This window comes from Urocampus carinirostris, chromosome 11 (assembly GCF_059441175.1).
Source record: "Urocampus carinirostris isolate Australia breed hairy pipefish chromosome 11, RoL_Ucar_1.0, whole genome shotgun sequence".
NCBI classification, from domain to species: domain Eukaryota; kingdom Metazoa; phylum Chordata; class Actinopteri; order Syngnathiformes; family Syngnathidae; genus Urocampus; species Urocampus carinirostris.
Genome location: NC_142359.1, coordinates 10995930 through 11010376, shown reverse-complemented (window position 1 = coordinate 11010376; position 14447 = coordinate 10995930). Strand labels below are relative to the sequence as shown.

At 42.5% G+C, this 14447-nt stretch overlaps 2 protein-coding genes across 2 annotated transcripts; one reads left to right on the top strand and one right to left on the bottom strand.

The window, feature by feature from the left end:
* Window positions 1-632: 632 nt before the first annotated feature.
* reeld1 (reeler domain containing 1) lies at window positions 633-3873 on the top strand. Its single transcript, XM_088348141.1, has 5 exons — window positions 633-813; window positions 896-1103; window positions 1205-1469; window positions 1536-1693; window positions 1768-3873. Exons 2-5 carry the CDS (start codon window positions 896-898, stop codon window positions 3318-3320), a joined length of 2184 nt encoding a protein of 727 aa, XP_088204267.1. The 5' UTR covers window positions 633-813; the 3' UTR covers window positions 3321-3873.
* On the bottom strand, window positions 3347-12928 carry slc10a7 (solute carrier family 10 member 7). Its single transcript, XM_088348142.1, has 12 exons — window positions 12671-12928; window positions 9693-9775; window positions 9488-9624; window positions 8091-8166; window positions 7981-8019; window positions 7874-7909; window positions 6611-6694; window positions 6382-6547; window positions 6242-6293; window positions 4833-4906; window positions 4622-4767; window positions 3347-3895 (listed from the first exon to the last, which is right to left on the bottom strand). Exons 1-12 carry the CDS (start codon window positions 12768-12770, stop codon window positions 3863-3865), a joined length of 1026 nt encoding a protein of 341 aa, XP_088204268.1. The 5' UTR covers window positions 12771-12928; the 3' UTR covers window positions 3347-3862.
* Window positions 12929-14447: the final 1519 nt, after the last annotated feature.

Below are 14447 nucleotides of genomic sequence, written 5' to 3'. Positions count from 1 at the left end.
ACGTTTACCCTGAAGTGTCAAGTCTAATCTAATAGCAAACAATTTTCAGTACATTGTTTTTAATGTCAATAAAGATAACTTGATTCAATAAATACGAAGAAGTAGGGTCAAAATAGGCTTGATCAACGACCAAAACATCTGCCTTATATCACTGAGTGATTTATATATGTAAACTGCAGGCTCATTTAAAAAATACTTTTGGAAGAATTGATCATGCATGTATTTAGAGACACGACAATGATTTCTCATGGCGATATTAAATCATAGTCTTCCTTGAAAATCGCCATGACCCTTTACTGGTGAGCTATTATTAGAACTAGTCTGCGGGCTACTCAGCTGTTCTTAGGGGGCTAGCTAGTCCCCGCGGGCGCCACGTTGGTGACTCTTGGTTTACAGTGTCCTCCTGTCAAAAAGTCAAATTGGTTTTAGGGCCTTACCCATGGAGGCTTATATGGGCCAGACTAGATGCAGCATTGAATGGGACTGTGTATTTTTTCGTCTGTTCAGATGCTCAGGAGATCCTGGAGGGATGTGGCTACAGCTGGTGTACATCCTGTTGGTGCGTCGGGGTGGGGAGCTTAATCTCACAGAACTAAATCCTCTAGAAAAACACCAAGAAGAAAAAAGTTCAGTGCTTAATACATGAATGATAAGTGTTTGTTCTACTCAGAACTCTTTTCTGTGGTTCGCTGTCAAAACCACACTTCTGCTCACCCCTCCTAAGTCGAAAGTCTCCTGCCCCAAGCCCCTGCAAACTTAAAGCTCATCCTCACACCCATCTTCCACGAGACATTGAGAAGACAAACCTGCAAGGTAGGAACAGAAACTGAAATCTTTATAAATGTAGAATAGCTTATAGCGCTCTTCACCGGTATTACTTTTTTTTCCTCACAAGATGAGGTCTTTGCTGTTTTTTTTTGTGTCAACTGTGATCTTGTCACGCGTGGCCCTGCCTGTCACTGCGTTCTCTCGCGGTGCCGGTCCTGCCTCCTGCCTGGCAATGAGTCCGGGCCACATCCGAGCCCAACCTCAAAACCCACAGCAGAGTCACGTTACAATCCGTACGTCAGTGAGCTCTTATCAACCTGGGCAGCTGGTTACAGGTAATAATGACCATATTATTGACAATGGCTCAGGAAATGGTTCATCATGCTGATGATGCAAAAAAAAGTCCAAATGTTTAAACAACATCTTCCACCCTCAGTTACAGTCCAAAGCACTCGGAATTTTATGGGCTTCCTACTGCAGGCGCGTAGTGCTGAGGATACCGTGACTAGGATTGCCGGTAAGTCCCCTACGGAAGGTCCTGTTCTGGTGGGCGGCACCTGGACACTGGTTCCACCTGGGACTCACACGCTGCGCTGCCTGTCGGAGGGCGACACGGTCACCCACTCAGACAAGCAGCTGAAGCGAAACCTGTCCTTTGTGTGGCGGGCTCCGGATGTACCCGTGGGAGACATACAATTCTAGTAAGTCCTAAATTCTCCACATTTTGGTTATACTTTTCTACATTTATTTGGGATTTTTCTTCTTAGTATCACAGTGGTTCAGTCCTACTTTGCCTATTGGGCGGGGATTAAGTCTGCATTGGTGCGTGATGGCAGTCAAAGTCTTTGGACAGGAAGCAATACAACAGGAGTCAAAACTGAACACATTTTTGGTCTCCATAATGAAGATTTCAGTCTGGTGCCAGGTACAAACATGTAGAGCATTATTCTTCACTTGTGTTGTCCGAACACTAATTTTAGAATTATATTTGGACTCAAGCTCCATCGGACAAACCCAGTCAAGCCACAGTTCCTGCGTGGTCAGAAAACCAAAAACCACAAAACCTTTGGAGTAGCACTGCAAGTCCATTCACAGGACGACAGCAGCAGCAGAACAACTCAAAATCTCAAAATTTCAAAGGACTTCCTAGTGGCCACTTGCTGGATTTAGGATCTCTGACTATAAAGTCAGAGTCATCACACCTTCCTTTCATCATCCCGCTCCCACCGGATGAAGCTAAAGAAACGTTTTCAACTCCTGTGCACTCTTTTGTTTCCCATTCTGCATCTTCTTTAACTTCTGTTAATTCTGAAAACCCAAATATTACTCTTAACACCCATATGAAGCCTGAAGAGAGACCGTTCAAAAACAAAGAGGAACCATTGGGTGATTTGACAAAACCACATCAAACAGTGCTTGTTTCTCAATCTCGGGATCATGTTAACTTGAATTTAAGTAATCTTCTGTCTAAGAAAGCAGATCAGGAGTCAAGTACTAGACCCCAACCACAGTCTTTAGTATCTACTAAAACAAAACATGTGTTTCTTTTGACAACAGAGGTGGAACGTGTTAATTCCTCTCGTTCTGTATTCGATTCCTCCAATTATTCTTCTACAAAGGGTTTTACCGCCCAATCTTCACCAGGCTCCATCACTTATTTTGACGTCTCCAAACACCCCAAGACTCGATCTTTTACGAAATCCCCAGGCCAAGAACAAACGTATCCAGCTTATTCTGTGCTCCCAAAACCTTCTCCATCGTCAATCTCTACTTCGCAAACAGTGTCCTCTGCAACGTTTCTCTCAAGTAATGCTCCATCATTATCAAGTACTCGTGGTCCATTCAGTGCTTCATCCAACTTTGGAACCACAAGTTCTTCCTTACATCCTGCTACCTCCAGCTCTCCAAATAACCCATCCTCTACATTCTCCACAAAAAGATCATTTCTTTCAAGTTCTAACCCATCCCCCACCTCAGTGGAATCCTTGCCTTCGATTTCGGCTGCCCCGTCAACCTCCCCTCATCCAGGACCTTCTCCGGCTCCACGACGCTCTCTCAACAACCGCCCTTCAATATCTTCCATGCCTGTGTCATCCCCAAAACAAACCCACATTACATCTGCTAACCCCAGACTAAAGTATAACCCACCAACCTCCAGCCGAAAGTTACAGGCAAACATTGCAGGCGTAGTGAAACCAAAGCCACCAAGTACGGACACCAAACTGCCCTTCAATCCCTCGAAAACTCCAGGCATAGAGGGCAAATACCCTGAAATTGTGCCTAGGCATAGTTCTTGGGAGCTGGGAATGCTTCTGGGCTGCTCGGCCGGCCTGGGAATGGCCCTGGTTGTCGGCGTGCGTTATGTGTACAGACAGGCCTGCGGGAAACGAACCGAGGTGACGCTGCACGACCGCGAGAGGGATTACGGGAGAGGCGAGCGGGGGATGATCCACGTGCAAGAATGCGGAGATCTGGTCCGGGTCCGCCGGATCCGAGAGAACAGTCTTGTGCTTCTTGCCGAGTATGACATATTAGCGACGCCTGGAGACTGAGGAGAAATCCAGTCTGAGAAACGAGATATCTTGGATACTCATTTATTTCCTTTTCTGAAATTAGACATTTTTTTCTGTAAACTTCAAATGACAAAGTGGCACAGTCGATTGCCGCTGATGTAGAAATTCTTTGGTTTTAGATGCTAGAAACATATTGTATGCATTCATAGCTTTGAGCACGTGAAAAATGTAATTGGGGCTCAAAATTAATAATGAATCGCCATCACATGGATAAAATATTCATCATATTAAATACAATATTCTAGCAAAAGCGACATCTTTGTAACAAAAGTTCTCATTTCCTATTAGGAAGACAAAATAGTAGAAATGTAGAAAATACAATAAAAAAAGAGGTCCCAGAGCAACAGTTTGTTTCCTTCATCAAATATAAGACGAGTACCTTATCTTCTTTTGAATAAAGAAGAACACATTTTTGCTTCCTGTCTTGGAGAAAAGGTGCAGCTGCTCCTGAAATCTTTCTGAGTTTGCTGTTGAACAGCCAAGGTTAAGGCACACAATTGTCCAATAATTTGCTGGTTTTGTCAGACAGGCTGCAGGCTTGACATTTTCATGAGCTGAAAACACAAATAAATGAAAATTTGATAATAATAAAACAAAGTATTTCTCAAGCAATTACTGTAATACCTCACTTATCACAGTTAATGGGGAACAGAACCACCTGGAATATGCAAAAATCCATGAAGTAGCCCTGTTGGGCCCCGCTCTGAGAAATAGTCAACTGGGGAAAATAGATCGGGGTTGCATGGCACTGTTGATTTTACGTGGAAAGAACAGAGAGAAAAAAGCCAAGCATGACACAAATTTGCTCTTCTGGCCCCTGATTTTAGCAATAGTGCACGGGGGGATAATGGATTGCGGCCAAAACAGTGCAGTTCACATTAGCTGGGCCACACGGGCACATTTCAGTGGCCTGGACAGAAAAAAAGAAACTCTCTGCCAGCTCCAGCTTACAGCAATAGTCAACCGGAGATAGGGGATTGCAAACAGAGCATTTCATTTTAGGTTGGCCAGAACAGCACGCCACGCAACAAAATTGTCAGTCCCCATTGACAGCAATATGGTATTAGGGATAATTGGACGATTGCACTTCATATTCGACGGAAACACAGTAACAACAACAAAAAAAAGACTGACAAAGACACGTTCTGCCGGCCCCGCTCGCAGTGATAACCCCGATACACTGGGGTCAGGAAGTACGCACATCGTAAAGTAGTGAGGGATTACAGTAAACCCCAAAAGAAACTAACACTTTAACTTAAAACTGGAAGAGGTACGCTCACCTTCTGGCGACTGGTCATCCAGCTACGGATGGTCGGCACCAGCACGGATCCGAGGAGGATCTGGGCCGGATGGTAGATGAGAAGCGGGACCGATATGAGCGACAAGCGCTCGTAGCCTGCGAACACAATCTTCAGCATGGGGATACCTGCACAGCCAACATGGAACAAGAGTCAATCTGTGCCGCATATTGCCGTGACCGCAAATGCGTACCTAGTGTTAGCGACTTGTGCGTAGAGCAGAATACAATGGCCACCGTGTCAGCAGGGCTGAATCCTGAGCCGACCCTGTGGAGAAAATAGGCAGCCGGGCGGCAATGCGTTGTTTTGTTAAAAAGAGTGGGTGTAGTATGATCTATTTTACGAATGAAAAGAAGAAATGCGAAAACATGCGAAAATCTGGAATAACATCATTTCAAACGCAATTAAAAATAAAAGTTATCAAACCTGATTCAATACTACCTGTCAAATAGATATTGTAACAATATGTATATGCTAGTACTGGAGAATATATACAGTCAGATCAAAATATTAGCGCACTCCTCAACATTTTAGACTTTCCTTTAAATCATTGCTTGTTCGGATCAACAAATTCAGTGTACTGTGATATAAGATAGCAGACAAAAAGGTGATAGGTTAGAAGTGAAATGAAGTTTAAATGATGTATGGAAAATGTGCAACTATAACAAAAGTGACAGGTCCATACATTTGGTCACTCTTATTGTTTTATTGATTGGAACAGAAAAAAATGTTTGGTAAGCTCATTGCCTTTGACTTACATACTCTAGTAAAGACAATCATGAAAAAGGTATTTAAGGTTGCCATTTGCAACTTGCTTTCCTCTTTGCATCTTTTTCTGCAGAGTGGCAACATGGTAGCTTCAAAGCAACCGTCAAATAACCTGAAAACAAAGATAGTTTAACATCATAGTTTAGGGGAAAGTAAAAAAAAGCTAGCTCAGACATTTCAGCTGCCAGTTTCTATTCTGAGAAACACAGTGAGGAAATGGAAGTCCTAAGGCACAGTTCTAGGTAAGGCCTAGATTGGCAAGCCAAGAAAAATTTTACATAGGATGGTGAGAACAGTCAATCTAAACCCACAGTCCAGCTCCGAATGAAATGAAATGATCTGCATTTATATAGCGCTTTTCAAGTCAATGACTTCCCAAAGCGCTTTACAATGTGCTCCACATTTCCCAATAGCAGCCTTGCAGCCACGTAAGGCGCTAACCTGCTTATTGGGGGTATTAGGGGTTCAGTGTCTTACCCAAGGACACTTCGACATGTAACACGGACGAGCCGGGATTCGAACTGGGATCCCTTGATCCCAAGACGAGCACTCTACCTCCTGAGCCACTGCCGAAGACGTAAAACATGTGATTGCTGCACATGGTGTCACTGTGCATCATTCAACTATTCAACGCACTTTATATAAAGAAATTATCGCACACTTTCTCTAAATTCTATAAACTTCATTTGACTTTTCAAATGCCACTGTTTGTCTCCTTTACGTTGTATTGAACTGAAATTGCTGATCAAGCAATTATTTATGAAGGAAGTTTTTGAAAACGGGCTGAAGTGAAGAGTATTTTGAAGATGGCTGCAAACAAAGCACGTCACTCACCTGCTGGAAAACCCAAATGTGAGCAGCATGAATGAGATCTGTATGGAAAAGACTGAGAGAAAGACAAATATCAGGGAAACATTCTTGAAGGACTGAGCAAAACAATCGCAAAATATTTCTGGAGACATTTGAGTCCTCACTGATGAGGATGACAACAAGGAGGCTCGTGGGCTCCAGCTCCACGTTGGCGTTGCTGAAAGTGTCGCAGAAAGTGCTGTAGATGATCATGAGGAGGACGGCGCTGCTGATGGCACCGAACGGAGGTTTCCTGCGCTCTAAGACTTCCTTTAGGAAGCGGCGGCATACCTGCGGATGGGGAGGGGGCGTAAAACAAGCGCTCCCTGTGACCACAAGGCTTTGCCGGCATACCTGGCCCACGACCAGCGGCACCACCACAGTCATGAAGAGCTGAGAGAAGATGGAGCCAAAGGCCACAGTGGAAGAGGAGCCCAGCTGCAGGACACACTATTAATTTGTGCTTTTCACCTCAAAAGAGCTTTTTTTGTGATGTGCCTCAAATTGAGCTCAAATAATAATTACAGCATTATTTCATCTGTTTGTTTTTTGAAGATGCCCTAGTGTCATAATATCATTCCAAGGTATAAGATGATTGTGAAGGCAGCTGATAATTGAAGCTAAAGCTTCAACAAGGTTTTCGGCGAATAATTTCACAATTCATTTTGTTGGTTGCTCATTCCAGGTTGTGTGAATCAATGTTTTCAGTATTTTGGTCCTTGAATCACCCCCTGAAGTCCTCCGAGAATCCAATATAAGATCGGTTTAAGATGCTTGGAGTGGACGTAGTAAAGAGCGGTAGTACCCGATTTGCCCACCAGAGGACATTACAGAAACGACAGAAGCCACACACAAGTTTATCCATTTTGTTGGTATATATTGAGGGTGCCTTGACACGAAACACAAAAATACGGTTCAGCGATTTCGTACACAAGCACACACACAAAACTGATAATAAAGTAGATTAAACTATGGTTAGATTTAGTTTAGATTATATTTGGATTAGAGTTAGATTACATTCAGATTAGATTTAGGTCAAGTCATGTTTATTTGGGCTTGGGCTATACAGGATCACAAGGAGTCTCATAGGGCCACACAGACCACACATTATTGTAAACTACAGACTATTATTACAGCGTCACCTCATCTAAAACCTACATGAAGGCAAGGAAAAACTCGAAACCTCAACATGAGGTAAATGAAGAAACCTAGAGAAGGGATCGCATATGAGGTCATCCCTCTTTCAGGATGACCAGTAGGTTTGGATTTAGATTATATTTAGATTATATTTAGTTTAGATTTAGATTAAATTTATATTAGATAAATAAATGGATTGGATTTGATAAATTTAGATTAGATCGATTAGATGTGCCAAGTATTTCATCTCCCCAAAATACTTTCTAAAGTATTAAAAGAACAAATATACCTCAAGAGTTTGGTACTCGCAATTGTATAACTTTTAAAATCTATATGTAAATAGACTATACCTGGCTTTTATGTTTTTTATTATTTTGCACAATCAGAGTAAAATGCATAGGCAAATTTGTAGAAAAAATAAATTTGAATTAGACACAAACACACACAAACATTTCTGTTGTCTGATCAGGTATGACTCACAAAGAGCAGAAGCAGGCCCGGCGTCACCACGATACCCTGCACAACACGAGAATTTGGTTATGTGGCGCTTGACGCTCAGGGCATACTCTATGCCAATCCAACCCTACCAGGAAACTCCCGAACGCAGAGTTGAAGATGGCGGCCGCCTGGCAACACAAGCCCAATCAGTCATTGTAGCAACGGCACGTTGCTTCTCACCTCGCGAGGTGTCTTTTACCTCGTTTCCGCCGACTGCTTTGGTGAGAATGACGGCCGAGGAGACCGGAGGAGGCATGCAGCTCACTGTCTGTAACCTAGGCAACGGCACAGTGAAGATCATCCAGAGGTTGCCTTGGGAGCTTCGATGCTTGAAATGCAAAGCATCTACGAATACTGTAATTTCCCGCTACTTTGCCCTTTGTACTCAGCGGCCTAGGTGAAAAATATTTTGGGATCCATTTCCCCTGATCTCATATTGCTGCAAGTGGGGACTGGCAGCGCTCACATTTGTCCAGCCTGGCTGCTTTTTTTGCCGTTGTTTCTGCCATAAATGAAATGGACTCATGTGGCTATTATCCACTCTCCCAAATCCCATAACGCTGCAAGTGGGGACGCGCAGAAGGCAACTTTGTCCAACAAAAGGTGAACTGCACTCAGGCAGCCCAATCCCATATTTCTGCAAACAGGAAACCGCAGAAAGTATTTTTGTCGGGAGGTGTGCAATTCTAGCCCGCCTAAAAATAAATGCTCGATTGTGGCTGCCATCTATCATCCTTTGTCGAATTATTTGCTGAGTGCAGGGGCCAGTGGAGTGCATTTTCTTTTACAAATCGGCTAAAAAAAGTGAACTGCAGGGTGCCGGGTGGGATCCCTTATCCCTGATTGCATATTGCTGATCGGCAGAGCGCACTTTTAACGGGCCTGTCGGATCTTTTTTGCCATTATTGTATTTCCTTAAAATACCTGCACATGTGAGGCCGCAATCCATTATCCCCATACCGATATCGCTGCTAAGCGGCGACAATCAGAGGGCGCTTTTCTAGGGAAATATGCCACTCTGGCCAGCCTAGAAATTAAATGCAAAGTCTTCGACGCGATCCATTATCCTGGGTTAACTATTTCTGAGAGACTTTTCTTTTACGCTTTGGCTGCTGTAGCGTGCCAATGTGGCCACCCTTAATTAAACTACACTGCATTGGCCGGGATTTATTATCCCCGGTCGGCTATTGCTGAGAGCGGAGGCTGAGAGAGCAAATTTGTGTCATGCATGGCTGCTTTTTTTTTGTTCTGTCCACCTAAAATAAACAGCACCCATGCAGCCGCGATCCATTATCCATGGTCGACTATTGCTGCAAGCGGCGGCCGACAGAGTGCATATGGAAAACACCTTTGACTATTGCGGAGGATAGTTGTACCATTAACTGCGATAAACGAGGGATTACAGTAGTTTAAAACTTTATTTTATTCTACACAATTTATTAAGAAAAGAGGGAATGCATCCCATCTCATGAATTGGGTTCACACAGGCCCTACTTCATAGTTAGCAATGAATAAAACTTTTGTAAGTACTCCACTCCCAGGTAGAGTTAACAGCACCTAGACAAAAGAATGTATTCACTCGTACTGCAGTATTACCCTCTGAGCAGCCATTGGTCGATGGTGGTGAGTGCCAGCACTCTGACCAGCAGCCAAACACACAGCGGGAAGAAAACCAGCGTGAAGGTTTGAACAAAAAGGTGAAGGCGCACATGAAGCAAAGCGCTGGTCAGCTCCTGCAAATGAAAACACGATAAACTTTAAATTGCGGTCGTTGTTTATCCTCCCCACCTGGAGGAATCACCTCAGTCTTCAGGGAGAGGCCACTGTTGAAGAAGATCAGCGAGACGGCCAAATATGAGATGGTGATCTCTGGTTTCAACGGTCCTACGGCAGACAGAAAGGGAACAGTGGTCACTGGCATTGGTCACCATGGAAACCAGCTACTAAGAGTAACCAACCATTGAGCCGTTTCATACATTACTTAAGGTGCAAATGCAATAGTTAAGACTGAAAAGCTAGACTGGCTATGATGGAAATGTGTCAGGGTAAGGCTCCTGTGTTGACTTTGGTGTAGTTTCCGCCCTTGATCTGATAGTGACATGGTATGGACTAGAACAAATGAGCAGGAATTATTTATATATTTTATTTATACATTTTTACAAAGTAATATTGTTTGTTAGCATATACTTTGGCGATTGAAACTACAACATTTTTACTTCATCATATTGATTGTTGGACCGATGTCCTCCAGACTGGGCAGAGAGTAACCGACAACTTTCTGGGCTGTGTTGATGACTCCCTGTAAGCTTTTCCTGTCTACAGCCGTACCCCTAGCATACTACAGCTGCAGACAGAAAAACCTTACAGAGAGTCATTTGCTGCTATCTTCCCGTTCTGGAAGATATTGCCAACAACATTGCCACCCTTTTAATGACTCATCTCACCCTGGCCACCACCTCTTTGACCTGTTGCCCTCTGGCAGATGCTATAGGTCCCATTAAACAAGGAGTAATAGGATCAGAGACAGTTTCTTCCCAAGGGCTAACACCAGTCTAAACAAGCACAGATGATCGTGAAAAAAAGTTATATCTAGCCTAAGTAAATCAAATCTAATTTATTTTTAGAGCACCTAACAGGTAATAAATTGCCAGTCAAAGTGCTATTTAAAAGCATTTAGCACATAAGAAAACAAAATCCCTGCTCCCCTTCCCACCAAACAACCCAAAACACATCATACACAGACACACGCATTGGTTAAAATACAATAAAAACAAACGAAATAGTAATGGAAATAAAACATGATTATAACAAGGCATAGAGTAACCATGTGTGGAAAGCAACCTGAGGGAGGCTTATCCACACTGATAGGGATGGCAGCAGATGGCCTCAGGATTTTTAGCCATTTAACCAAACCCTACCAGTGTGGTACCCCCAATTGAGGAACAACTGAAATGAAATGAACTGCATTTATATAGCACTTTTCAAGTCAATGAAGACTTCCCAAAGCACTTTAAAATGTGCTTCAGATTTCCCAATAGCGGCCGTGCAGCCATGTAAGGTGCTAACCTGCTTATTGGGGGCATTAGGGGTTCAGTGTCTTACCCAAGGACACTTCGACATGTAAAATGGAGGAGCCGGGATTCGAACTGCGATCTCTTGATCCCAAGACAAGCGCTCTACCTCCTGAGCCACTGCCGCCCCAATCCAGGCAGTTATCTATACTGAAATCGGTAATGATAAAATATGTATTTAAAAATGAGCGCACGTTCAACACAGCTACATTTATGGTGGTTTTATTTTCTTAAAAAGTAGATCCTGGAGTGCCAGGTCTAATCTCCTTGTAAACAATGTTCACTACGTTGTTAACAATGACATCAAAGAGAATTCTAATGCCGATTATCTTTCCCTCTCTAGACTGGGTAGAACAGAGGCCCTAAACGCATCACACTGTAGTTCTTATCATTCTGTCTGATAAAGAAGTTTGCTTTGGCAAATTTCCATCGAGATACGTCAAGTTATCTTCAACAGGAGTCACTTTCACTGACTGCCATTTATCCGGGTGGGTAAGGCGCCTTGTTGACATAAACGTAGAATGCAACGTGTCACTAAACCTGGATCGGAAATTAATTTCCACTTTGTAGAAATACAGGACTGTCTCAAATAACATGGACACTGAATTATGATAAAGTTCTTTATTTTCTGTAATGCGGTTGAAAAAACAAAAGTGTCATACACGCTGGATCTGCTATAAATCAACTCAAATATTGCAGGACTTTTAATGTTTAAAAATTGATAATTGGTTAAATAGCCTACTAATATACTGTTTTTAAATTTTATAATACTTTGAGATGGGACAATTGCACTGACAAAGGTCTGCAGGTCTAGGGTTAGGGATTTTGATAAGGGGTTCGCGTTTAGTTTAGTTTCTGTAACGCAATAAATGTGTCATACGTTGTGGATTTTTTTTTTTTAAATAAAATGAAATATTGCAAGTCTTTTATTGCTTTAAAATAGCTGGTTATGGCTTAAAGCCTACTTCAGAAGAAAATAATTTCAGACATTTGTTTTTATTCTGTTTACTTCCAATGAAGAATGTGGTTCTACTTGACTAATGGACACCTGCATAGAAGACTGCTTATATTGCCTGGTTTGGGTTGTTTTAACTATGATTGTGCAATGATGCTCATTATTTTTACTACTGTTTGCATCATTGTCACAATTTGCCGATCGTGTTGTTCTTTGATTTCCACAACCTTTAGGGTTGATCTAATTTTTGTAACCTCTGAGATTTTAGTAAAAAGAGAGGGACCGGGGAGAGGACATTTAGAACAGTTTGGATTTTTATATCTTAGGGGTTTCGTATGGTCTTCTGTTCTCCTTCAAGCTCAAAATTCAGTAATGTCTTCTCTCCTTCCTTTGAGTGTATATTAAACTATTAACTTGGTGTACTTTTTCATGGTATTCTCACATTTTCGCCATCCACAGCAATATTTAAACACTATAAGGCTTATATGTCAGTTGATTTAAAATGAATTCAGAATGTATGACCGATTTTTTAACCGCATTACAGAAGATAAAGAACTTTACACAAATAACTTGCATCCCAATTTTATTCGTCAGATAATTAATCGAGCTTCCAATTTTCCTACGGCACAAATCACAAAACTATACGAAAAACTCGAGTTTAGCCACCACAAGAATGTTGTTTTTGTATGTTTTATCACAAATTTGAATATTATGTTGGTTTCTGTCGTCATGGGCACATCCTGGTTATCTCACCGCCTTTGACGCCGATGCTGGGCTGCACTTTAGCCGACAATATCACCAAAACAATCCCAATCATGAACCATTCCTTCCTTATGGTGGCCAGCAGGCCCATGTTTCAGCACCGGCTTCCTCCGGCGGGCCCTTAACCGTCCCGTGAAGACGGTTTACTTTTCGCCGGTCCTTTTTATCCGTACACGTAGTCCGCTTGACAGAAGTTCCTTGTTGTGATGTCAGGAATTCCTCGATGGCAGTTTGGGTTTCTTCTTCGTCGCTAAATTGGCGGTTGCCAAACATTTTTAGATGCCCAACAGCGCCATCCTTAGGTTATGTTGTGCAAGGAGCTAGCTCTCGTCTCTCTATAGCCGAGGCTGAATTAATATTGTTGCTTAAATTTACTAGGATACTAGAACATTGATCTCATCTCATCTCATTAGCCGTACCGCTTATCCTCATTAGGGTCGCGGGGGGCTGGAGCCCATCCCAGCCTTCTCCGGGCAGTGGGCAGGGGACACCCTGAACTGGTTGCCAGCCAATCGCAGGGCACACAGGGACAGACAACTAATTCGCTCATTCACACCTAGGGACAATTTGGACCGGCCAATTCACCTGAAATGCATGTTTTTGGAACGTGGGAGGAAACCGGAGTGCCCGGAGGAAACCCACGCAAGCACGGGGAGAACATACAAACTCCGCACAGGAAGTCTGGATTTGAACCCACGACAGGTTCCCATGACATGAACTGTGCCGCACAAGCGCTAACCACTGCGCCGCCGTGCTGCCCTAGAACATTGATATCTTTCTTATTTTTTTAAATAACTGTCAACCTCAGCCATAAGATTCGCTTATTAATAATTTCAAATCGTTGATTAACCTGACAAACACACAGCGGCACCTATTTACTCACAGGGTTGGGTAGGGTTACTTTAACTGGATTACTTTCAATTACTTTTGGATTACTCCAATACCAAATATGCTAAAAAAAGACAAAAGAAACTGAATATGAATAAAATTATGACTCACAACACGTGGTAAGCTTTCTCTCCTGGCTTTGATCTCCGACCTCCGGGAAAACTAACATAAAATGCGACAGAAACAAAATGAAAATGAATCCAAACAGCTTGCCAACATCATTTTTGCCGTTCCATGTATTATGTTACTCCCCAAGCCTGCCCAAAATTTAGTCATTTTATTCATATTTAGTTTATTGTGTCTTTTATTAGCATATTTGGTATTGGAGTAATCCAAAAGTAAATGAAAGTAATCCAGTTAAAGTAACCCTACCCAACCCTGTTTACTCATAGCAAGACAGACTGCGGAGACAAAAACAATTATTATTTGTGTAAACTATTTTATTTTATTTATTAAATCAACAGAACAAATCATTCTTTTAGAATCTTTCTTAGATCATTGCCCACTTACAGTACATGTAGCGTTACTTATTATACGCAGCAGATGAGAGAGATAAGAGCCGAAATGATGGAGTTAAAAAAAAAACATTTAAATCCCTGTACAAAAATTGTTAGAAGGCATACAGAATTTGAAATGATCAAAAAATGTATAAAGTATAAATTGGCAGGGATGTTTTTATAAGAATTGTCAGGACCAGAACAGAAACAGGACCCAATTGCGTTACGTTTCTCACAGGTTTTATTGGAGGATAGAGAAAGGGCTGCGCCCATGATTCGGTGTTCACTGGACATGGGAAGCAAGTCGCTCTTGTACTTGGATGGTGCTCCGAACGCGGAAGTGGATCTTCCGTAGCGAGCGATGGCGGTGTCAGGGACGGACA